The sequence below is a fragment of the Gallinula chloropus genome, assembly GCF_964237585.1.
Source record: "Gallinula chloropus genome assembly, chromosome: 3".
Lineage (NCBI taxonomy): Eukaryota > Metazoa > Chordata > Aves > Gruiformes > Rallidae > Gallinula > Gallinula chloropus.
This window is the reverse complement of record NC_140087.1, coordinates 31281546-31307911: the sequence shown is the minus strand read 5'-3', so window position 1 is coordinate 31307911 and position 26366 is coordinate 31281546. Positions and strand designations below refer to the sequence as shown.

The window sequence follows — 26366 nt, the reverse complement described above, 5'->3', positions numbered from 1 at the left end:
TCTGTATGAACTGAGAGTTTGTTACAGTACATGAGGAGTTGTGCTTTCCTTGGCCTGGCTTGATACCCAGGAACTGAGCAGCTGAAATCTGTGCAAAGAGCGAAACACCATCAAGAACTTTGAACTGTGAGAAATTATTTTATGTTGTGTCAGTATGGTTGAGCATCCAAAATTGGTGAATGCTTCTTAGTTTGATCCCTGTGTGAAGCCAGGTGCTGTGGTGTTGGGATTTAAGAAAGGCTGAAAAAGGAAATTGGTAGTGGGTTTTCTTGCTAAGATTTCTTTATCAAATTAAATAGTAATTGCTTTAGACAAGGGGAGAAATCTTGTGAATAACTGCTGCACTTGAAGTGTACTGTATAAAATTGAGTCCTCTGGCAACAACAGGAGATGCATAATCAAAGGACCATATCATAATTCATACGTAAAAAAGAAGATAAATTTCAGTTCTGTTCGGTGGCATTTAGTCTCTGTTCCTAGTTCCTTTCCACAGGTGGTCAGCCTGTTTGAATGGCTTGCAACTAACCCTACTGTTTCTAGACTTTAAACACAGTATCTATTCTTTCCCTGTTTCTCATAGTGCCTATGTTGGTACTGTGCTTCTGCAAGCCCAACTTTTGACCTCTATTCATATTTGGACTGCACAGATAATATCTCTTCCTTCTACATATTAGAAAAGGATTCCAGTAGGATCCAAGAGAAGAGATCTTTGCTTGTGGTCCTGGTATCCAGACCCAGGTCAGGTCCAGCTTGGTGCAGGCTGTAGATGCAGTGGCTACACTCTCAGCACAGCACACACTGCACCTTGCGGCTAAAGCTTTCTGGGCAAGATGAGGTCAGGCTAATTATTTACTAATGAGTGTCTCTGAGCTGTAATTTTCATTTTTCCCGAGGTTTATATCTTGAGAAAGTTGTCGGATAGGGTAAGAGATGTGATGTGAAGCCGTTCTCCTGAATTTTCATTCTTCTTTTGAGTCAGGGTTAGCGAGAGGTAAAGCCTTACAGCCCAGAAAGGCAAAATCCCAAGACAAATGTACATAGGAAAAACAATACACACAATATATGGCTTTTGAGTACTCTCAATCAAGAACAGGTCAATCATTTTGACTTACTTTTTCATAAAGCAAAATCAATTTTAAAAGCTTGAGTCTGTCCTAGCCACTTGACATGGAATGTTTTAACCCAAGGAACTACAATTGTATATAGTTTTAAGAAATTTTAAAGGCAGCTTAATCATGGGAAGTACCACACAACCTGAATAATGGGTGGTGGTCAGTCCTACCTGTCACTTGTAAAACATGAACCTCAGAATTTTTCTGGTATATTACCCGGGCTGAATTTGTGCAAGTTTAAATGCTTGACAGTAGTCTTTAGTTCATTACAATCTTTGTGAGCCAAAACCACTAAACCTTTTCTGTGATTTGTGTCCAGATGTACACAGAATATACTTCACAAAAACACAATTGTTCTTAATTTTTTACTTTATGTGCAATATATTTATAATAATACAACAGTAAAACCTTTAAGTACACATCGGCAGATACAAACCAGATGCAGAGGCGGGCTAGGACTGGTAGAAAAAAGATAAATCAAATATTTCATGAATTGAGAAGACTCCTTCCACAAGAGTAATGGATTAAATATCTATGCTCTGTAGTGGAACATACAGCAGTCTTTGCCAAAATGTGGTGCTCATTGTATGGCATTTTTAAGATTGAATTGCTTTTTGGCTTTTACAGTGTAGTAGAATTTTGATGGACACATGCCATATCTTTATGTGAAATTAAATGAGTATGTATGCCCTAGATCAGTATTTCAGCAGCTATGAAAAATATTAAAAAATACATTGCTTTTTTTTTTAAAGTAAGACTTCTTCTCAGCTTACTTTCTGTGCCATGCTGTTAGATTTCAATAATTCTGTGACCAAAAAAAATAGTTTCATATTTACTTTTATAAATGATCTGTCAGCTGAATATATTTCGTTCTCTGATTCATCAGAAATTGTGCCCATACTTCACTTTAAACACAAGTGGTTGCAGTTCTTCTGAGCTTATGGTTTAGAGTTGAGTTTTCTACAGATCTGATACTGCAGAAAAATATTAACATTTTGTCAAGAGACTGTAGTTTCAAATACAGGGACGTTCTAAGTACTGCATTTTTCTTGTCAAGAAAAGGGTTATTCTCTGCCTTTGAGTCTTTATAACCCTTATTCATTTCACAGTAGTTACTCTCAATCACCTTCCTTGTCATCTAATGCTGGCTTTCATTTCCAGTCTTGCTGGACATCAGAGACTGCTCCACTGGAAGTTGCTTTGAAAGTATTTTGGGTTTTCGTCTAAATTTGCCTTTCCTGTGTCCCGTGTACAATTTATTTTGTGGTCTATGATCTTTGCTGTCCCAGAGTGCATACCTGCCCCTACGGCTGGTGCATAGATGGAAGGGGTATTATTTTCAGAAGTGCTTGAGATCAGTTCCAGGAGGGAACCCATGAGAGTTCAGTGTCCGTATGCATTTGATTTGGAGTCTGACTTCTTTTCTTCTGACAGTGAGTTAGTGGAAAGGTAATGATCCTTGGGCTCTCAGATGCTTAATTGGTGTGTGAGTGTCTTAGCCTCTTAATTCTTTTACAAAAATATTATCTACCTTCTCTGAATTGCAAATGGGAACCTGATTCCTTGAATAGCTTTGAGAATCTGGTCCAGGACTTTGAATGAGCTGTGGGAATTGTTTGCTAGCTGCTTGGAGGAGTGGGGTTATGAAGGAATGAAAACTTAATTCCAACAGAATCATGTCAGGGAAGATACGAAAACTTTGCTGGCTGTTTAGCATTGTTGACATCAAACCTGTTTAAAAGCCATGGAAGGCAAGTAGGTAGACATGATTGGAGTGCTAATTGGAATCTTTTAATCACTTTTTCCTTACTTTCAACTTCAGATGCAACTACTTGTCATGTCCAGAATGCCTATGGATTGTGTCCTGATCATATTCCATATCTTACTTCTTTCCCAAAGCCTTCTTTCCAATCAACATGGCTTAGGCCAGAAAATGGCTGTATGCTTAATTTGAATGAGCTGGCAGTATCATCCAACACTTAAGTAGACAACAGAAACCCCTAATTGTGTGGCTACAGTTGGTATGAGTTAACATTTGTCATTCCCAAGAAACCTTTTGCCAGGAAGAGTGGTAGGGCTGATCCATGGCTGCTCAGGCAGTTAACCTCGCCATTGACCAGCTAGGGGATGTGATGAAAAGTTTTCCATTTGGATTCTTTTCTCCAGAAAGTTGAATAGCTGTTACAGTTGCCTTTTACATGGTAAGACTGCAAACTATCTCAGCATTCATGTGTTGAAAATTCTCTGCAGCTGTTTCTCTTTTAGCATAAGGATGAATAGCTTGTGCTATATCATGATGGAAAAACTGAGATACAGGAAGAAAATGAAAAATCAATGAACCTTTTGTTTCAGATATTTCTGTTGCCTATTACCTCCTAGATAGTGTGTGAATGTGGTTCTGCTTTCTGCCAGACAGAACATAAACAACTTAACTAGCTGTTACAGTTTTCTGTTGCTAGCAACTAGTGCCGAGCATTGTTTCCTTCAGCTGGGGTTGGAAGGGGAAGAACTGTGCTTCTGGTCTGAGGAATTCTGTCCTAGCTGGCCACTGAATTGATCAAACAGCAGGAAAAAAACCCAAAGCTTACAGATCTATTGAATAAGTATGTTGTAAAACCTTATTTTTAATTATATTTTTAAATGGAATAAAATTCTGTGTTATTATCAACGGGGAGAAGAATATATTTGTTTTAATAAATACTAGGGTTAAAAATGGGTTTAATGAAGAAAGGACTAGGATTGAAATTTGTTCCATTTAATTTTAGATTCTTAGAGCTGGGACTGGGGAGTCACTGTCATTTTGGAAATGCTTCAGATTTAGAAGTGAACGGAATTAATTTTATAAAGTGAGTTGTACAATGAACAGATTCAAAATTTAATGTTTTAACACTCCCACTTTAGAACAACATTTACAGAATTACTAAATTATAAGAAAGCAAAGTCAGTAGCAGTGGCAGTTATTTTTTATATGGTTTCAAAGAGAAAATGCATTTATGGATATAATATTGAAGTTACATTTTATTCTAACAGCAGGAAAATTTTATGGGATGTTTGTTAAATGAAATTTTATGAAACATTGTTTTTGAGATCTGTTCTGCATTTTTATCTAAAATAATTAGTTTATAATCTTACCAGTTGAAACAATTTGTAGTGATAAAGTAGTTTGTGGAAGAGAAAAGCAGCAATTTCATTTCTCTTTTTAGTATATTTTCTATTTTCCTTCTATTTACACCATCAGCATTGGATTCAAATGGGAGTATTTGGGTACAGGTAGCACAAAGCACCAAACCTTGAATTTGTGTAAAATAGTGACTGATACAATGACTGTGTGCTTTTATGTCTCTCATATGTCATTTGGATTTTCAGAATTTGATTGTTTAAATTTGGGGTTAATTGGCAGGAGCTGTGATGGGAATTATGCAACCACTGTTTTCATTCCCTTTCTTTGAATGTTGCTGTTCAACCCACAATTGGCTACTCAGATAATGTATCTGATAACATTCATTTTAAGCTGTTTACTGCAGCTGATATCTTTATTTGTGTCATTGTCTCTTTTCAGCACAGTAATATATTAAAATAACTTCTTGTGTTGTCCAGCAAGCCTGTGAGCAACTCCTCATAACACTGCTGAATGTTTTCTGTCCATCATCTAGTTCTTTCAAAAAACCCCACTATTTCTTCTCAAAATCAAATTAGTTTAGGAATAAATTGAAATATAGACTTATGGTTTCTAGATGGCACTCTGTATATAGTGCTGTGCACACTCTATAGTCAAGTGGGGTATTTTTTCTAAAACAGGCATTGAATTTTAGTGTAGAGGGATGTCATTACTTACTCTTATTTTAAATTCAGTCAGTGTGAACAGAATTTTTAGGGAGGAGTTACTTTTACAACTAAAAAGCAGCAATTCACTTGGCTCCCTTTGTCCTCTTATAATCACAGTAAGGCTCCTCTAACTTTTAATCTCATGATGTATTCATTATCTACCCCTAATCAACTCTGTGTCTGCTTTCATCCTGTGTCTATGAGATATATATTTGTACAAACCTTGAAAAATGCCCTCTCTGATGGTTGCTAGCAATTGATTCATGCTATTGATTCTGTCATGAAAGAAACACATCTGTCATTTCTTTAGGCAGCTTTAGCAAGTTATTGCCTTCTTGCCTTCTCAGCTCTCCGTGGCCTTTGCTTCCACTTCATCTTTTGTTCCCATGAATGTCGTCATGCCGATCATTTAATAACTCTGTTTCTGGTCTCTCCGTGAAATGGGAAGAATATTTGCCCTGCTGTATTTTATGGGCATTCAGAGCAAAATCGCTGCTATTTCTGGCACATTGTACATACAGTATGTTAGAAGGTTTATAGTAACATCTAAATAAATTCTTTGTGTAAGACTCTAGTACAGCTTACCCATCCATCCATTGTGGTTTAAGAGCATGTTTTGGGGTTTTTTGTCTCCTTCGGACTGTAAGATTCCTCCCCCCTCTCACCCCACCCATTTTAACTGTAAGCTTAAGTATAATTTTGGATTTTGCACCTTAGAACTGACTTCGTTAAAACGTGGACTCTCTTGTGTTTTTAGGGAGTAACAGGCGCTTTGGCAGTTTTGATGAAAGATGCAATTAAGCCAACACTAATGCAAACACTAGAGGTGAGTATCACTTATGATGCCTGCCCTTCTTCTGTATTGTGCTTGTCCTGCTTTTCTCTAGCGACCCTACTTCACTTTCAAGGTTCAAGCCAGGGTCAAATCCATGTTCATTTGTATATATTAACTTGTCAAACCTAGCTGCATTTACACCTTTTTGGTGGGTGGGTATGTTGTTTTTCTTCCTTTCTTTGAGACTCTGGTTTTAGTCATAACTTTGTCTGGTGTTGCAAACAAGGTTTGGTACATTGTTGAACTGCAGCTGAGTGCACTGGAAGGCAGGTTGAACTTCCACGTAATAGATTTCTTCCAGTGGGTCAGAGGAAACAGGATTATTACACTCTAACTTTGACTAGCTACTCTAATACTGGCATTCAGAGTAGCCTGAATGATAAAAAATATTTGTGGGAAGAGGAAGGAATTGAAAAGGGGGAATAATCAAGTAGTTTTTAAAACTGTCCTAGGTTTGGCTAGGATGGAGTTAATTTTCTTTCTAGTATCTAGTGTCGTGCTGTGTTTGGAATTTAGGATGAGAACAATGTATTTGGAGAAAAATTAATGTATCTTATTGAAAGTTTGACCATCAAAATCACATAGCTAGACTATTTCACAGTTCCCAGTATGGTGAAAATTTGATGACTGTAGAAGGATGCCAGTGCAGTCCTTAGTTGGTAAAAATGTCTCGTTTTCTACAGCGTGTCAAAATAACTACCCTTTTGCTTTTGTGTTTGGATGGGGACAACTTCCTACTCACAGGGAATATTAGAAAAATAGAAGTCACATGATGTGTTATTTTACTGTAGCCAGTTTAATTGGTTTCTCCTGCAAAGAACATCCATTCTTTCATGTGAGGCTATGAAGAATAGATGTGTGTGTCAGAATTTAATGTAACATCCAATAACAGAAACTGGAGGTCACATAGGGTCAAGAACGCCATGGCCAGAACTGTGTATCAAATCAGCACTTGGATAACATTGCATGCATTAAGCATCGGAGACAAGGTAGCTTTGAGTCTTGGTGTTGAGTCTCTTTATGCTTTGCATATCTGTTAGAAAACAATGTGAATTTGCTGTCATGTCATAAAAGACTATTAACAAATGTCAGAAGAGTTTCCTTTGATCGATAGGCATTTGGTTCTGGGACTTGCATGCTTTTCTTTGTACATTGTATTTCTTTATATTCATGTTTCTATGCAATAGGACTCCTGTCTTTTATGTGGTTTTCTTTTCTAGTCTAATCTATACTATTGCTGAAACATCTGCCAACTTTCATAAAATGTTGTTGCTGGTTAGGAGAACCCTGACCACAGTACCCAAGGATATTGTTCCCAAAAATTCTTCGTACTGAATTTTTTTTTTAAATGGCAAACTAAAGCAGCTCAGAAGACTACTTCATTCTCCACCTCTGCCATTTGAATTCTCAAAGACAAACTTTTAAATACCTTTTGGCTTGCAGGCTAATAGGATTCACCTGTCCAAGAATGGAAATCTCCAGCTTGTCTAAATCCTTTCCAAGATAGTGGTGTGCTTCAGCCATTATGTGCCTCTTGGACAGTGTCATTGCTCTTGTGGTAAAATCTCAAAATGGAAGATGTGAGGCATTCCACCTACACTATCTGTAGGCTTTCACAGAATCACAGAATCATAGGGGTTGGACGGGACCTCGAGAGATCATTGGGTCCAACCCCCCTGCCAAAGCAGCTCCCTAGCTCATATTGCACAGATAGACCTTCTCTCCAGTGCTGTAGAATTGAGATGACTGTTTGAAATGTATGTAATGATTTCATAGTGTTTGTTGTGGCAGATTTGTTCCTCTGTGAGCTGATCCCATAATGTTCAGCATTTATTTATACCGTGTGTAACACAGCAGCTGCTCTATGGGACATCTCTTTGTAGTTGCAGGCTGGCTGCTCTGGGATGGTCTGACCGTGTTATGTTTGAAGTGCCACTCACAGTAAAGACGAGGGAAGGGTGGTAATAAGTATTATAAAGAGCCATCTAGCAGCTGCAGTTAGCTTCAGATATTTATTGACATTCTAGGTTTATTTTCTTTTACTAAAAATTGGATAATAAAATTTCCCGTACGGAAAATAGTCAGCAGAATGCATCCCTGTGCCACTGTTTGCTTCTCCGTATAGTTTATTAAGAGTGTAACAAAAATAAGTGGCACTCAGCTGAATGGGATGGATGATGCCACAGCATTACTGAAGCTGGCCCAAGAAAACATCCCTTGTTCCAATGTGCCTGAGGCTCCCAAGGTTCTGCTGGAGGTCACTCCATTTAGTTCCTACACGGTATTTTTCTTCCACTGCTGCCCTTGTAAAAAAACCATTCAAACAACTCCTGTTCTTCTGGTGGATTTCAGAGCTCCAGGGGAGCTTCTGTCTATGCCGGTGGTTTAGCAGTATGTTCAGATTTCAAATTAGTGGCAGGGGGACTCTTGGCTACTTCTATTCTGGAAGTTGGACCCCACAATCCAAATTTCCTTTCCATCTGTGTTGTATGGATGAACTTTTTCATTGTATGGATGTACAATTTCAGGGAAAATGTGGGACACCCTTCTGGCCCCCTGTCTGCATAGCCATCTCAGGACGGGCTGGGCTGATCTCATCACCTGGGTTTGTGTTCCCATATATCACATTTGCCCATGCATGTGCTGGGTTCTAACGAGAGCAGCACTGGAGTTGCTTGCCACAAGAAACTAAGGGTTTGAAAGAGTAAAATTAAACTTAGTGACTAATAAAACACTTATCAGAATAAATCCCAGTGGATTCACTCTAGTAGCTGAGAACTGCAGCCTTAACTTATTTGAATGCCAGAAGAGTAAAGAGCGAGTTAAAGTGAAAGTAAATCTTAAGTAAGTGTAAAACTTAGGTGGGTGGAAGTAGTTTGCATTTTCTTTTGTGTAAATTAGAAGATCTCTGGGATAGGGGTACTCTTTTATTTTGCACAGCACCTCCCATTAGATCGATGCCTAAATACTCTAAGAGGCTTTGAAGGTGTACATAGTTCAAGTTACATTTTTTGCATAAAGATATTAAAGGCCGATTGATGCTGCAGTACCTGGTCATTAGCAGATAGAAAACAAGAAAAATTCTGAATCATCTCTATGAAGTCAGTGTGGTGTTATGATGATAATCTGCATCATTCCTTTTGTAACGGGGCATGATTTCTGGTATATTTACTTTTTCTGCTCCAGTTCCACCATTTCTACTCTAACATGTATGAGGTAGAGTTGTCTCAGGATTGTGGCTTAGTTGTCTAGTTTTTGGTGCATAACCCTTGCCCATATGTATGAATATCCTCCTTTTCCACTCTTGATTGAAAAAGAAGGAAGTAAATATCCTCTGTTTTGTTAGAATAAACCTGAAATTCGATGTGCCAGCAGATAAAAAGTTACTCATCTTTGCTCTGAACAAAACAATTCATTATGTATAATTAACTTCTACAGGAAGCAATAAGAACAGATGCCTGCTGTTGATGTATTTTATGTGATTCGTATTCAGTGTTACTGAAACTGGAAAATCTGTTTTTCTATAGTAGCAAGTATTTCACTACTGTAATCCAATTGTTCTGGTGTTTTATGGAAAACATGGGACATTTTTTCTATGTAGGCTGTTTTCTTAAGACACTGGTAGTGATGGAGAACAACCAGCTTTTATTATATGCTTAATAGTTTCCAGGTTGTGGTTCATGGGGCTGTTGAATGTGGCCTGCAGCTGATCCATGGAATATTGTCCTCCTTAATTGGTGTTCGTGGCCAAAAATTGAGGATGATTGCCTAGTGTCTTGCCTGAAATTTTGAGGGCTGGCAGTAGCTCCTAATACTGAATGTGTGAAGAACATGGATGGAGATAATCCGAAGCTGTCTGCTTACCTTCTACTTAACCAACTGAGGTTAATTTTTAAAAGTATTAATACAACAATGGGAATTTGTTTGCATAAGCATTTTGTACTAAGACAGCTGAAGTGACATCTTTCTTGTCTGATTGTGCATTCTGACTTGGAGGAAAAAGAGCAGTTAATATGTCTCACCTAATCCTAATCCCCTTCTGTAGATGCTAATTTTCTGATTTCTCCTTTCCTTGTGACACCTGCCGAAAAAGTAACAGGGAAGCTGAGATTTCCTCACTATCTGACAAATTTCCTTATGCCATTACTTTGTTAACTTTTTGTCAGTCCTTTTTCTGGCTTAGATTGCTCCCTGCTACGGAGTCTAATTTCATTGTGTATTTGTGTGTTATCTAGTGTAAGGGAATTCAGCTCAGCACCCGCAACTCCCAGGCGCTCGGCCAGCAGCAGTGAATGCTTTTCCATTGTATGTCAGCATCCCTACTGCAGCCCAGCTGTGTCCCTTCCCTTCTCTCTCTCCAGCTCCTTAACCATTGACTCTGGTCCCTTCTTGCTTGCTGGGTGCTTTGCTTGCACAGGAATGGTACAATTGGTGAAGAAATCGGGAGCAGTAAGGGATGGAGTAGGGCAGGAGTTGGGCTCTGTTGGTGTACTGTCTGTGGTGCTGTACTTAGTGCTGGCCATAGCCCATGTGCTGGAATAGCATGCCATAGCATTGGGGCAGTGGAAAGATGAAATATTAGTACAAGGTTGGGTGAGAAGTTGTGTGAGCTACCTACAGGTTGCGCTGCTGTCTGTTACCTTTCTGTGAGCAAAGCAGGTGCTGACATCTAAGGCTGTCAATGAATGAGGTCTCAAGCACCTGAGATGTACCTAACCCTGCCAAATTATCTAACCATGCTTATTCGTTCTTTAGATTTATATATTATTGTGATTAGTCTGCAAGAGTACTGAGCTTGTGTTTTTACCAATCCACTGAATTAACGATACATATTTTTAATCATGCAGGGAACACCAGTATTTGTTCATGCTGGACCTTTTGCTAATATTGCACATGGAAATTCTTCTGTTTTGGCAGACAAAATTGCCCTTAAATTAGTTGGAGAGAAAGGATTTGTAGGTAAGTAATTATTTTGGTTATTGTATTATTCTTTGTTGGTAAGTTAGCAGTGATGTAAGTGAATGGATAGAATAGCAATGAAAGGTAAGAATAATGCTTCAATTTATGCTAATATTAGTATAATGATCTTAAATAATTGTAGAATCATAGAATGCTTTGGGTTGGAAGGGACCTCAGAGCCCATCTAGTCCCAACCACCCTGCTACAGGCAGGGACACCCTCCACCAGGCCAGGTTGCCCAAAGCACCATCCAGCCTGGCCTTGGACACTGCCAAGGAAGGGGCAGCCACAGCTGCTCTGGAAAGCCTGTGCCAGGGCCTCACTGCCCTCACAGGGGCGAATTTTTTCCTCACGACTAATCTAAATCTACCCTCTTTTTGTTTAAACCCATTACCCCTTGTCCTATCACCACGTTCCCTGAGTCCATCTTTAGGTATTGGAAGTCTGCAGTAAGGTCTCCCTGGAGCCCTCTCTTCTCTGGTCTGAACAAGCCCAACTGTCCCAGCCTGTCTTCAGTAGGGGAGGTGCTCCAGCCCTGTGATCACCTCTGTGGCCTCCTCTGGACTTGCTCCACCAAGTCCATGTCTTTATTGTACTGGAGATCCCAGAGCTGGATGCAGTATTCCTGGTGGGGTCTTAGAAGATTGGAGTAGAGGGGGAGAATCACCTCCCTTGACCTGCTGGTCACACTGCTTTTGATGCAGCCCAGCTGCAGTTGGCTTTCTGGGCTACAAACTCATATTACCACATGATGGTGAGCTTACTGTCCACCAATACCCCCAAGTCTTTCTTCTCAGGGCTACTCTCAATCCATTCTGCACCCAGCCTCTAGTTGTGCTTGAAATGGCCCTGACCTGTCTGCAGAACCTTGCACTTGGCCTTGTGGCACTTCATGAAGTTCACATGAGCTCATCTCTCAAGCCTGTCAAGGTTTCACGTTCCCATGAAAGCATGTGGGCAGGTGGACATTAAGAATTGAGCATGCACAAGCAACATGAGACACATAGAACATACTGTTACAAGTGCAGGCAAAGTAAACTTGTGGCTGAACGGAGAACTAATTTTCATTAAAATTATCGTGTATATTTAACTTTTATAAATAATAAAATGAAAGGGGTGTGGTTACTGTGCAGTAACCATGCCTTTGTGCTGCTATAAGCCGTTCTCTGCTGTGTTCTGAAGGTCTGGGTTGGCCTCCATTAATACTAAAGTTGAACTTTGAGTACCTGTGGAACAATGCTTTTGAAGAGGTGTACTAATGTGAAACATGAGGGGTTTTCATTCCAGTGTCCTTAAACTAGCAGAGAAGCACCTGTGTATACATTTATCTCATACCTACATGTAGCTGTAAATTACACAGAGAACCAACAGTAATTACTGTTTCTATTTAAATTCATCTGTAATCGTAGAAAGGATGGGAGAGTTGTTTGCATTGTTACAGAATGTATGTACTTTTTGTTGCGATATGAATCAACCGATATACTGGCAGATCGCGAACAGAAAGATTTCTTGTACAAAGTTGTTGACTAGTGAACAAGAAGATAGAGGGATCCCTTCTTGCAGAAATCTTAATACCAAAAAAAATTAATACCAATAAAAAATAAAGCCTGGAAACCTATTGTGGGTCACTGGAAAAAATAAACAAATACATCACTTTGGTGTTCTCTAAATAACAACAAAAGGGTTGAACAGGTAGAAATTCTTCCTATATGTATTCCATTATCTTGAGGTCTTTCTTATTTTTAAAGAATACTTATTAATTTTCTATTTTCTCAGTTTTGCATGTTCATCTTAATAGATGTAAGTTTCTGATCTTCTGAAGCATCCTGTGCCTAGAAGAAATGTTCTCGATCCTTTTTTTTTTTTAAAGTCAGCAGCAAAGTGGACACAATGATTTTTAGATCAACATGAATTCCTAGAGTGAGGTTTGCTAACCTCTGCCCTTCTGGTTCAATGTATTTTGCAAAGATGGTTGGATGTTTGCATGTAGTATTTTGTTAGCAAGAGCATTCTTCATTCTTGGGAAAGGTTTGATGCAGTATTCTGACCTCACTTATGCTTGGGTAGGAGTAACTTGGGAAATGGTGATCTGTGTACAGATTGCAGTAAGCTGGTGAAACATGAGGTTTTCAAGGTATTTGGGGCATATGTTGTGTGTTTGTGTTTCCTTTTTAAAATGCATGATCGCGTCAAGGAAAAGGGTTGTTCTCTGTTACTGTTGTACAGCTAAAGAGTCTGTTAGTTTCCCTCTAATAATCAAACATCCATTCTAAGTAAGAACATTTAATGATAATAGAATCAATATTTAGCTAAGCCATGTTTGTTGTTACATGGTTTTGTGGAATGAAGAGCAAAAGCATTTGGGGTAGCCAACACTTTTCATGGGCTGGGGCAGCTTCCACAGTGAGCAATCCTTTCAAGTGGAATCTTTGCTTTGGATTATCTGAATGGAAGTAGGTTGGCTGCAGTCTTGAGTCTTGATCCAGATTTTGGAACCCAAAAAGTATCACCTTGGATGTGGGTTTCCCTCTGTTCAGTGCTTCCCTCAGGCACTGAGACCATATCCTTGTATTTCACACTTTGTTTTGGTCTTACCCACCTGTTCGTCTTTAGCACTCTTTTTTGCTTTGTTTGTCTTTGGCCCCAGTTTCTCTGTTGGGAGGTGAAGCAGAGTAGCTGCAGCAGAGGAAAACTGCTGTGTGTTGCCAGCTAATGGCTCTTGTTCAGATTTTACTCCACGGAATGCAAATCCCCATGAAACTGGCTTCCAAATGAGACTGCCTTTGCTCTGCTGAGCAGAGAACTTCAGCATGATTTTTAGATCCTTGTTAGATTACTAAAAGCAATAGTTCCTGGAGTGGCCTACTTAAATAAACTTTGCAAGTAGTCACAAGTGTAAGTGGTTGTTCTAATGGTTGTAATCATTGTAAGCCTTATGGCTGAAAAAATGCGTTATTTCTGGTAACTCGTCAGACCATGTGGGCAGAGACTACACGTAGCATTTGCTGGTTTATTGAATACTGATCTATCCTACCCTATGCAACTGAAGTCTAAAAGGAGAGCTACAAAGTGTGCACCAGTCTGCACCAAGGTCACAGCCGTACAGGCAGAGAGGCCAGCGCCTCGTGAAGCCACACAGCAAAGCAGTTAGCAAGAGACTGCACCACGTACTGCTGGGTGTGGCGGTGTGTGCCCAGACCCCACACAGCCATTGAAACTCAGTCCCCTAGTTAATTCAGATGGTAGGAATGCAGGACAGCTATGCTGCGGTTCTGTACCTAGCTGAACGAGTTTAGTTACTCTCTCTTGCCAAAGTATAAAAGATTTCACTGCACCATTTTTCTCTCCTGCAGCTGTTCTTGTGCAGTTCATCCTTTCCCTGTCTTGAATCTGGCACTGATTAGGTTTTTGTGTAAGTGATTGGACTTGCATCTTTTGCCATGTAGGTTAGTTGCATGCACTCATGAAAGAGTCCAAGAGGTGCTGGAAGTAGCATAAGGTAAGTGGCATAATTGCATGGCTGGGAGAGGCATTTTAGGGGCCAACAAGGCTTTTCAGCCTAATGCAGCTGCATCCAAAACAAGAACATAAGAAACCTATCACAGGGTCTGCAATTAAATTAACTTCATGTATCGTAGAATAATTAATGTTCTAGCTCACTCACTAGGAGATGGATGATTACATTTATGTATGTGTATTTATTATTTTCTATGTTCATCATTTTTTTTCTGTTATTTTCTTTTTTACCTAAGCCGTAGTTATTTTAGAGCAGAACCTCCTGCTAAGTGTATAGACAGTACTAATGAGAATTGCATGGCCTGAACTTAGAATCATAGAATCTAGAATGTGTAAGGTTGGAAGGGAACTTCAGAGGTCATCTAGTCCAACCCCCCTGCCATAAGCCTGACCCTGAATATCTCCAGGGATGGGGCCTCCACTATCTCTCTGGGCAACCTGTTCCAGTGATCTGCCATCCTCATATTGAAGAACTTCCTAATAGCCAGCCTAAATCTCCCCTGTTTGAGTTTAAAACTGTTACCCTTTGTCCTACTGTGATGTGCCCTCATGAACTTGCACCACAGCTTCACAAATACAGGTATTTCTTATTTTCTGTCCTGGCTTAAACAACCTTTTTTCCTTTGGCTGCTTGTTTCCAGCCCTGCATAACACCTCACTTGCCACCATATGCGTGATTGATAAACTAAACTGGATAGCCGGTCTTGATTGTAAGATAACAACAACAACAACAAAATCCCCTTCCTTCCACTGACAAGCAGTGGCTGGGCAAGCAGTTAAATGAACGACAGGGGGAAGATGAGATAATCCCACATAAGATGGTGCTTCAGATGAAATAAGTATTTATAATATTACATCTTCATTCAGAGCTTTACAGTGCCAGCAAACCCACTGTGGATGCACTACTAGCTAATCAGGCTGAGCCCACATTGCCGGAGCAGCTAAGCCTGTCTCCTTTCTCAGCCTGTGCTCAACTGTTTTTGCATGACATCCCGGCAGAAACCTATTGCACTTTTTGTTGGCTTAGTTTTCTGCTGACTTAACACAGAGGCAGTTCAGCCCAGAGTCACAAAAACACCGGAGCTGGTGCAGGGGAGGGTGAGTTGGGACAGCCAGCAGCGAAAAAACAATCAGTTGTGTAGAGCCTGCTGTTTGTGTGACCGTGTGCCACTGCCAAGGCAAAAAAAAAACCCCAAAAAATCCTCCCAAAATGTTCTTTTAAAATTTATTTTTAAACTTTACTTTCTGTCTCTCTCTGGCCTGCATTGCCTGTTTCTCTGCTCGCTCTGCAGCTGGAATTGCAACGTGCTGTGCCTTTTGAGTAGTGTCCACTAACAACGGTGTGCACAGTCTGGTTTAAAAAATAAATAAAATCTTAGCAGAGTTTACCCATTGAGTCCTGTTGTGAACTCTCACTAATTGAAGACATTCCCTGCTTCAGCTTTGGGTATCCAAGGGAATCACAGTTCCTCATTACAGTCAAGATAACCTAAGCCTTTGAGCTCAGCTCATCCATTCCCCCTTCCCTGGGCCTTGTTGCTGCATACAGGCAACCCAGACTTTCAGTTCTAATCTTGAGTAACCTTGGTATGAGTTTTGCCACTGAAATTTTCAGTGCAGTGTCTTGGCGAGCACTTGCTTGTGAGTGAGGCCCATTGAGGATGTCAGCGCCGCACGTGCATTCTGGCACGTTCGTTGTGCCGATCCTCACAGTTGCTGTCAGAGCTTTGTGGTCTCTCACTCATCTCTTTAGCCTCTTTGGCAGCAGCCTGAAGCCTGTTTCTAGCATTTTATTTTCTTTTTTTTTTATCACAGGTTGGCTAAACTGGCCTGTTTAACCAATTTACATCACTTGCTTTTGGTTCAACTCATTTGTTAAACAGCAAGGACAGCTGACATCTTGGCAGCGTCAGGGAAAGGAACATGGACTTCTGACTGAGTCCTGTGCTATGACTGAGCAGGGAATCGCATCTTTCTCTGCGTTTAGGCTGTTACTTTTCTGTTTGTTTTGTGATGTTAACCTCTTTCATTCCCCTTTTTGTTGTTCCTGTCCTCTGAGATAGGAACATCAAACTCAGGGCTGACCCGCACAAGCTGGTTAATACTGAAGGCTTCACCTGGTGTACAGTGCAACTGAAGTTTTTACAGGCAACCCTCGGGATAAATTTGCTGTTTCTGTAAAGCTTTAATTTTGCATAGATTTGACAAGCTTGAGTTTGTTTTTCCTCCTTGTGCTGTTTATTTCATAGTTCAGGGGAGCGTATTTTGATTTGCTAGGAGTCTCCTCCTGAAATTACCTCAGTGCCTCATCTTTCTTTCCTCTATAGTTTCCCACCATTACTTTGAGAAAGATTTTCCTTGTTTCACAAGTGTCACGGCAGTTATTGCAAACAAGAGCACTGACACTTCTCAAGGATTTGGGAAACAGTGAATGGGATTTAACCACAGTGCAACTGCTGCCACTTAAGAGACATCATCATAAGCACTATGTGTGTGCAGAACAAAAAATAAGGTCCTTGTCACAGAAAGACTTGCTAGTTACTCAAAGGCCAAGAGGTGACAAGTGCCTACTGTGACAGGCAGGTGGCAAAGCCCGGGGAAATGTGCCTTTATCACAGTAGTACTGCCATCCTGCTCACCTGGCAGGTTTTGGTTTTCTGATAGTTTGGGGCAGGGGGAATTCTTGGTGTATTTTACAAGTAGAGAAGTGGTGAGAAGTTTTGTAGGTTTCAGGAGGCACATCTCAGGTCAGAGAGCAGAGGAAGGGGTACAAAGAAACAGCAGCGAGATGTAATTTATTCTGGCTGCTGCTGTCTCAAATGTGTCGCTATGATCAAAGGTTTGTTAAGAGAGAGGCACCTTGGACTGCACGCAGAAATGGAGGGGACTGGACTACAGAGCCCATACTAACTTGTCACCCTTCAGGCATTTTGGTAACTTTATCAACACAGAGTTCAGCTAGTCAGTCCTCGTTAGGAGTCTGGTACTTGGGTCACAAAGAAGTATTCACTTAAACATTGTGACATCTCTGCTGCTCATGCTTCCCATGATGGCTTAACGCAACAAAATACCCTGTAAAACTCAGGGTTCCTTCTCGGCATCAGTCAGATTGTTTCTTAATGCTCTATTAAAGTGATGAACTATTAGGCTTTTAAAGTCAGTGAATAAGGACTGCCTAAGAGGTGTTTTGGAGGCTTAAAGGATGAAAGAAGAAGAGTCATGAGCTTTCATATTTGTCAGTGTGTCAGAAATAATTGCAATAAACAACTCAGTAGATTGTTCCATCCATCTCTCTAATCCCTTGAAGACATTTCAGCTGAGGAAAGGCGGCATTGTAAATCAGAAGAAAAGTGAAGCATGAATATGTTTTTGGAATCCTATACCAAAGTTCTTCTGAAGTTTGTTTTTCAGGCTTGGACTATATTTTGGCGGTTGCTTTCTTACCTCCTTCTGAGAAGCACGTCCCTTTTAATGCTGAGAGCACGCTGTGCTAGGCAAGGTGGAGTGTGACTGTCTTTTCTGGTGTCTTAGCCAGTGACAGGAGGACCCTTATTGCAAGCTGTTGGTGCCTTTCTTAAAAGAAGGTTCACTTTCTGTTTCTGTTTTCAGTTGGTCCAGTTGGTGTTGTTGGAAAGACTTCGCCACATGTTTTTAATGGTGTAAGCTCAAGTAGAAGCAGTCAGTTTTTATATGCTAAGTAACTGACACTTTTTTGTGCTGGTACTCTTGTTAGAACTGTCTGTTTAGCACACACAAAATTGTATTATGAAGAGTATCGAAGAGCAGATGTTGTATAGCAATGTTATAAACCGCCCTATGAAAATTGGGTTTAACACACTAAGTGAAGAATCGTCAGGAGATTATTCTTTTTATGTCATAAGAATCTTCAAACTGTTTTCTTAGTAGTAGTCTTTTTCCGAAAAAGGAAATAAAACCCAAATACTTTGGCTAAACTTCTTTTGGCACCAGTAGTACATGCAGTATTATTACATTTAAAAACTGAGTTCAAGATTTCTTTTAATTTTTTTTTTAATACCACTTAACACCGCTGGAAAGGGGTCCCATGCAGTGAACCTCCAGAGAGCTTTAATTTTAAGGTTCTCTCCAGAGTTTTTCTATCTTGTGTTATTTCATCTCTGACTTCTTCACTCCTTATTTTCACAAGAAACAGACTGTAATGTGATTACATGCCAATATTTTGCCTTTCAAACCAATGTGTTATTTCTTGCTTAAGAATTAAAGCAAGGCTAAAGGTATCATAGTGCAAGGCGGTTGACAGCATTGTCAGCATAGGTGTAACTGGTGTTACTCAGAAATGTGTGTGCTACAAACTAGGTAAGGGATGTTCAAAACTTTGTACTGTTTCCTCTGATCCCATAGTGCAGCTGCTCAAGCACCTTGTAGTTAGTGCAGCTGTGGCAGTGGGGTGTCAGAGAGGAAGGTGACACTGTGTTAATACTGCTGCAAGGTTCTTAAAATAATGGTGTAACAGTACAAGGTACAGTGCTAGCACAAGCTGCAAAATAAGGCACCATTACTGCTCCAAGACCTGTGAATCTCTGTTTCTTTCTTCACATTTGCTGAGATAAAAGTTAATTCCGTTTCTTTTGCCTGTTGTAAAGTGGAAACAAAAAAATGCATCTTTTCTTTGATTTTAAGTTCAGTAAACTTTCTTACCAGTAAGCTGGAAAGTCTTCAGAGATGAGATGTTGTGCAACATGTTTTCCTTCCCAGACAGGAAGCCAAAGTTCCTGAAAGCTGAGCTTGCTTACTGCCTTCTCAGAAATAATCTGAGTGCAAACCCTGCATCCCTTCCTTATGGATTGCTGCCACTGAAAGTCAGGTGACAATGAGTTAAATGACTTTCTACTGCAGAAAATACTTAAACCAACCTTGAAATAGTTTATGAATTCTTATGCCAAATGAGAAACGTTTTCTCATATCTTCAGAGTCATAGAATCACAGACTGGATTGGGAGGGAAGTGACCTTAAAAACTATCTAGTTCCAATCCTCTGCTGTGAGCAGGGAAACCCTCCACTGGACCAGGTTGCTACCCCTGTCCTTGACAACATTCTGAATGACTCCATATTTTCACTGCAGAGCTTTTGAAATTTTTTCTTCTCACAGTTCTGATCTTCAGAATACATCACAAAATAAAGCTTTTCAGAGGAAGATTGGGTGGAAGGAGCTGCCCGAGATGTTTTTGTGTGTCAGGAAGAATTCTAGCACGGACCTGGGATATTACATGTCATGCTATTTCAGAGTTGGATAATTGTGGGAGTTTATCAATTGTGCAAAGCCAGACTCAAAATGGAAAGTTGATACTGATAGTGAACTATTGAGTTATGTCTAACTAGTATTACACTTCTCTCAGAAAGTGGTGTTTTGCCCAGGAGAGGTGATACTGTTTTGAAGAAAAAAGCTCCCAAATTGTGGATTGTCTTGTACTGAGATTTTTACTTTTTTTCCCTTTAAAGAAAAAATACATTTACAGAGTGTTAGAAATTCAGTTGGCATTCCCTCCCCACAAAATGTATTTGTAAATGTACACTCCCAAATCTGCTGTTGCTATCCAGAATGATGAAGGGCAATTTGCAGAAATAAAAGAACATGTTATTATAAATCATCAGCCATTTAGCCGAGTTCTCTGCTTTGTCTGACAGGCATATCAGATGATCTCCTCCATAAACTAACTGAGCTCCAGTTTGAAACTAGCTAGGATTTTTAACTCTTGCTGCTACTGCTGGAAAGCTAGCTGGGTTTCCATGGCCAATTCGGACTCATTTGCCCTGGTTCTGTACTAGTGGGTTCCAGCTCAGTTATCCTTTTCTCAGGTGATAATTTTATGCTGACTATCTAACTGACCAAGTACAGCTTTTCTAATGTTTCTCAATTAATGCTAGGCTTGCCATTTCCATAACACAGCTTATCTGCTTTTCTGTTTTCTGCAACTTGTTACAGTATTCTCTTTCTTCAGCAAAGGTGCATGCACAGAGCTCTGCAAAGTCACTTTTAACCCTGCTGGCATTTATCTTCAGGTTTAGCACTTTTAAACCTTTTTTTTTTCCCCTCATTTTCCATACATCACTCCTCCTGTGATTGGCTTAATACTGATAGGCTCTGATGTTTGCAAGCATGAAGTTCTGAAATTGTAGGTCAGATTTTTGTCATTAATCTCCAGTGGGAGTGGTTGATTACTGATAGCTTTCATTGTTTCTCTTATTTCTAAACACCACAGCAGCTTTTTTTCCTGTGGGTTATCTTAGTCCCTCTCCACCTTTACAATGCTTTTGAACTTTAGCATTGCTAATGAAGTCCATCAGTGTTACTCAGGTAGTCAAGCAAATAGTAAATGTGACCCCTCAGGCTGGTCCTCTCTCCTGTCCTCCAGTTCTCCTATTGTGGCAGGCTATTATCTCTCAATCATGTAATGATCATTTTTTCCCTAGCCTTGCTAACACATTCCTACATATTACTGTGGCAGGTTTGAGTTTCCCCACCCCCGCCACGCTGAAGGCCACATAGATAAGATGTTGTCACATTTTTGTTACTGTAGAAAGGTTTGTTTCTGGCATAGCCTGCCTCTGCTAGGCAAAGGTTGTATTTCCTATCTCATCTTTTAAAAAATTATTCTTTTCTTTAAAATCTGTTTGAAAGCCATTAAGTAGTCACACTTCCCCCCACTCCTCTTACATTACTTCGCCTCTTACATTACCTAAATGCAGGTTTTCATACTTTTCAGATATACAGCACTGATAGAAAAGGAACTTATTTAAAATGCCAATACATGCTTACCCCCACTCCAGGATTTTGAAATTCATTATTTGCTCTTAGTTAAGAGTGGTCTATTCTGATCTTGTGTATTTTATTTTTTTATTTCCATCTTTAATACAGTATGGTGACCTCACTTTATTAGCTTCTACTTTTTAATTTGTATGGCTGGAGACCCTTGTTATTTGTTTTAATTTCCTTCACAGCCTCTGACACTCACTCCCTAGTGTAGCAACTCTGTAATGAATAGTTACATGTCTTCTGCTGAAGGATAACGAAGCTATGTATTTGGCTGCCTTTCCTCCTAGTGACTAGGATGTGGTGTTAAGAGACCAGGCATGTCAATTAGCCCATAAAGAGGAGTTTGAACTGGTGGGTGAAGTCATTTCAGTGTGATGAAAGCAATTTAAAACACAGCAGTGACATGATAGTAAGTAATGGCGAGATAGCACGGCCTTTCATGGTTGATTTCAAGTTTTTTTAAAAAACTTTGCTGGAGGATGGATTGTGCTCTGTGCCTCACTGGCAAAAGAATGGAAAGACCTAAGAGCTGTGATGTGGCCTGTGTGTAATGGTGTCACACTTGGCTGTCTGGGTCAGAAACAAGGGGAGAACTGAACATTTATACCTTATTTGAGAAAGCCATGCTTCGTTTTCTTCGTATGGCTTTTCAGAGCAGAAGGGAGACGGTGTTTGGGTTGGCATTGCATGCCAGGGGGATTTGCTGTGACAATGATGGTGAGGCAGGAAGGGTGGTGTGTTCCTGCTGGCTGGTAACTGGAGCAGGCTGGCTCCTGAGGAGCTGGTGTCTTGGGGAGACATGGTCCTTCTCCTTTTTCTCACCTGCTAAAGGATGAGGAGACAGAGCTGCTGAGTCCATCACTTATCACCAGCAATACATATTTTCTGAGCTGCTGAGTCCATCACTTATCACCAGCAAAGCATATTTTCTGTTTGAGAGCACCTGGTCTCATGGGTAAGGCATGAGACTTGTCATGCATGTCAAGGAGGTGTGCTACATCTTGTTACTGCCTCCATCCTTGACTAGCTTTGTGGCCTGCGCAGGTAATTTCAGCCTCCATGCCTGCGTATGTGATCTCATTCTTCACAGTTTGTCAGTTTATAGACTTTCTTAAACTGTGTCCCCATAGCAAGTGGGAAGATGCCAACCGCTACAGGAGTCAGAACTTTAAGGCAACAGGGCTTTTGTAGAACCATGGCAGCTGCCAGTACTTAAACATGTGTCAGGAATTTACTGACAAGCTGACGTGGTATTTTAATGCTCTGTACGCTGACCTCTTCCGCAGTGTGTTAGAGCTGAACACAGCTCCTTCCTTTGTCAATGACATTCATAAATTAAAAGTGTGGAGCTTACAACTGTTAAGAGCTATCCATTATTCTCAGCCTCAGGACACTTATCCAGGGGTAAAAATAGAGAGGAAGGATCTGTCATTCATTCAGAAAATAGAGGCACTGCCCAGTTCCTGATAAATTAAATACCATTCTACAGAGTAGAAACTGATGACATTGCAACTTCTGTCCTAGTCATTTTCCTTTCCCTCACCAAGCTAGCAATCTCACCTAGTTTTAAAACTTGAACTAATAAGAAGCAAACAAGCAGTTCCTTATGTTCTTTTGTTACCTACTGGTTGTGGGACTTTTGTTTATAAGAAGAAAAGAACCAGAGGTTAAAAAAATGCAAACAATAAAACATCATATATGCTAGGAAGTCCTCCTAATTCATCACTTGGCAAAGGAAGTAAGAGCAGGCTCCCCAGCTAACAGCATTGCTTTTGCTTAGGGTTATTTGGCAGAAAATTCATCATCCTCTCTCCATTTGTGAGTATTTCATATTGACTTACACCCTTTAGCAAGGGTCAGCAGGGTAGAGTGCGCATAAAGAGTTCAAGTCCCATTTCAAAGACTGAATTTTAATTGTAATGGATGGTTTATTTTTAATATCATTTGAAAATGAAAGCTCTTTATTAGATTTTTTGTTTGTTTGTTTTACTGGCTTTTGGATACTGAAATCTAATGTTCTTCTTATGGACTACTTGCATAAGAACTAGTTTTGTTCAGACATTTCCATCATGATGGAGAAACCATCTTTTGCTTTTTAGTTTCTGAGTCATTGTTCTGAACCTTCTGAACCATCAGGCAGGAATACTTTGTTTTCCAAAAGCTTTCATAATTGAAATTGTTAATAATGTCAATATATATATATTTATATATATAATGTCAAAATATATATATCTATATATATAATGTCAAATGCATTGTTTATATGTGTATTTACCTTGTGAACTGTAGACTGAAATCTGATTTTATGACCAGTGGGATTAGCTTTAAAGAAAAATATCAAGTATTCATGATGAGGGATATAAATATGTTTCTAAACATGTTAATTAGATTTCAAAGAATACTAGGTTCTGTATGCCTGGTATGATTTGTTAATGGGAAGAGTGTTACTTTGGCACATAGCCAAAGTGCTTTTGAAGGTCAGATGTTGACAGTATTTGAAAGTGTTTGGAGTCTGTTCGCTGGTTATAAGAAATACTGCATTAAAAGAAAAGATTAATATCCTAAATGGTATATCAGGGTCAGGCCATGTAATTTTACTTCTGCAATTTAATATAACTGCTGTGTAGTTAATCTGATTAAGATTGAGAAAATGCATTAGATTCAAATACAGTCATAGCAAATGCTGGTTACAACTATTTTTAAATTTTGGATGGCCTATCTGGGCTTTATGTGGTAGGTCTTTCTCTTTATGCTTAATTTGCTATGCTGACAGCTTTATTGAAGCTGACAGTCTCAAACTCTTTAATTTTGCTTCCTGCCATAATAAGGCCCTTGCTGTAGCCTGTTTTCATCTTAGCCCCAGCTGCAAGCTCTGAGGTAAAATGAAGCTTCAGGGACAGAGAGGATGCTTTACATGCATGAGGATGCTGCATCTATCTGCTGCCTCCATCTACTGCATCTCAGCTCCCAGGAGGCTAACAGCTTTATAAATCAAGGGTTGCAGTTTAAGGTTTTCCTGCAGCCAATTAGGAATTCGGTGTATGGTTCAGGGTCCTTCACTGCATGAGGAGGGAGAATGAGAAAGCGCAAAAATGCAGGGGAGGGACAAGGATGAAAGAGTGGCTGGGATGACAAGATGATGGGCAATTACGAAGAGGAACTGAAAAAAAAAACTCAACAGACTAATAATTTATATTTTGTAGTGAAGGGGGATCCACTAATAACTTAGAAATATTTCAGAAATGGTAATGAGTAGTTTGCAATGGCAATTCTATTGCCTTGGTTGCATGAATTGTGGTTAAGTGGAGAAATTCGCATTAAAGGCATTAAAGAGTTGGCTTAGTCATGAGCAGTTGAAAGGTTTTGGCTTGTAAACTATCAGAATTATGGATTGGTTTGATTTTGGTTTTGGTTGTGTTCTTAATTGGGAAATCCATGTAGGAAAATCCTTCCCCATGTGGGATTTGTTGGTGTGTGACCTTAGTACCTTCACTTTCCTCAGTTTGTAATTCTTTCGGTAAGATGGATTACACATACGCAGATACATATGGTTCAACAGACATAGTTATTTTCCACAGCAATTTTAACCAGCTGAGTCCTTTTTCCTCATCCAAAAATTATAGGGGAAACAGTAAATGCATATTAATAAGTTTGACACAAGTCATCAATCTTACGCTTTGAGTGGAGGTTCAAATACTACCTTTGTAGAGTTGATTTTAAAACTTAGGTGATTACAACCAAGCTAATGCCTGTCTGCAAAAGGTATTGGAGGGCTGACTTCCAAAAACCGTCCACAGTTTCAAAGGTTGCTCCTGCTTCATGCAGGTAGCTGTTACATAAAGTTTGTTCAGCACAGTGAGCGTTACACGTCACCTTTTTACCCTCATCAGCTCCTTTGTGGCTTATGCTGCATGTTCTCACTGTTAGGCATTTTTTTTCACCCCATCTCCTAAAACACTACTAACAGTAACTGGCCCTTTCTCTATGGAAAGTCATTCTGTGTATTGATAGATATCTTAAATTCTTTATCTGTTTGAAACATGGATTGTGCTCTTCATAGAATTTCCACCAGTACAGAGCTCTCCAACTAAGCTCTTGGGGTGGGTCTTACAGAGAAATTTGCATCAGATGTTTCGCTGGGCCATTTTTTCATTAAGGCACATGGCTAGTACAATGGAGTACTACTTTTACAGAGGATGCATAACAAGAGATCACAGAATCACCGAGATGCTCTTTTCCATGAATTTCTAAAACACGGCTCAAGAGTTCTGTCAGGAATAATGCTGCTGGTGTCCCCTCCCAGGCCAGTCACGAAGGGAAGGCATTCTGTCTCCAAGCAAAAAATAAATGGAATGAAATAAAACCAGACCTTATTCTTCCTCCTAGGAGGAAGATTCACTACATGTGTACACTGTAAAGACAGTGCCTAAATCATGGAGAAAATTGTCACCATCATAAGCAAGCACTCCCCAGGATTTTAGAAAGGCAGAGGGGGGAGTACCTCTCAAAATGTGTGCCTTGGTGGTGAAGGCTCTGGGGGAGTTTTGACAAGGCGGCAGCCCAAGGCAAATAGCTGCATGCGCTATGGGGGTAGGCTTACACTGCTGTGATTGATGATTCTGTGCCTGGCATGCCTCGGGTGATTGCGCCAAGTGACAGGAGCATTGATCATCCTGATTCGGCGGCAGCTCTTTGTTGTGTGGCACCTGCCGTAGCCTCAGCCGACGCCACTCTCCCACCATCCACGCAGAGAGGCTTTTGTTTTGTGATGAGAACAAGGAGGATTGCATGTGGCTGGCAAGGTGGTTTCCTGGCCTTGCCACCTCTCACAGCCGTGCCCATCTGAAGGCATGCAGGAGTGTGAGAACACAGCAGCACAGTGTGGAGATGGTTGGTTAAATGGATTTTCTCTTGGAACTGAGTCTGAGGGATACAGACAGTTATGTATTTGGTGTTTGCTACCTTTATCACTTACTGCCTGATTGTATTTTTGCTGCTCTTTAGAAAGTATGTCATCTTCTGGGGCACATGCTGAAGTGGTGTTCTGGCTTGAGTATACTTTCCTTTGTGTCTCCTGTTTCCTTTTTCATGACTCAGTGTGATGTGGGTGCTAAGGCAGATGTTCCTTCATGGCCATTTGAAATGGGTAGAACATTTCCAGGGAAGAGGCCTCCAGGTTCTCTGCCTGCCTCCTGAAGTCAGCGTTTTCCAAATGCTTGTAATGTGACTTCCCAAAGCATGTTCAGAGCCCATTTTCCTTAGCCCTTCCTGGGGAGCAGGAGAAGCAACAACATGAGAGCTCAATGGAGCTTCAGTTTGATGGAAT

At 40.2% G+C, this 26366-nt stretch overlaps 1 protein-coding gene across 1 annotated transcript in view; it reads left to right on the top strand.

The window, feature by feature from the left end:
- Positions 1-26366, top strand: part of LOC311189706 (monofunctional C1-tetrahydrofolate synthase, mitochondrial-like) — a 117754-nt gene that overhangs the window by 14822 nt on the left and 76566 nt on the right. The window contains exons 7-8 of the mRNA XM_084261421.1: positions 5695-5763; positions 10620-10731. Of these exons, the coding sequence (XP_084117547.1) occupies positions 5695-5763; positions 10620-10731 (181 nt within the window). The remainder of the gene's footprint in view (positions 1-5694; positions 5764-10619; positions 10732-26366) is intronic.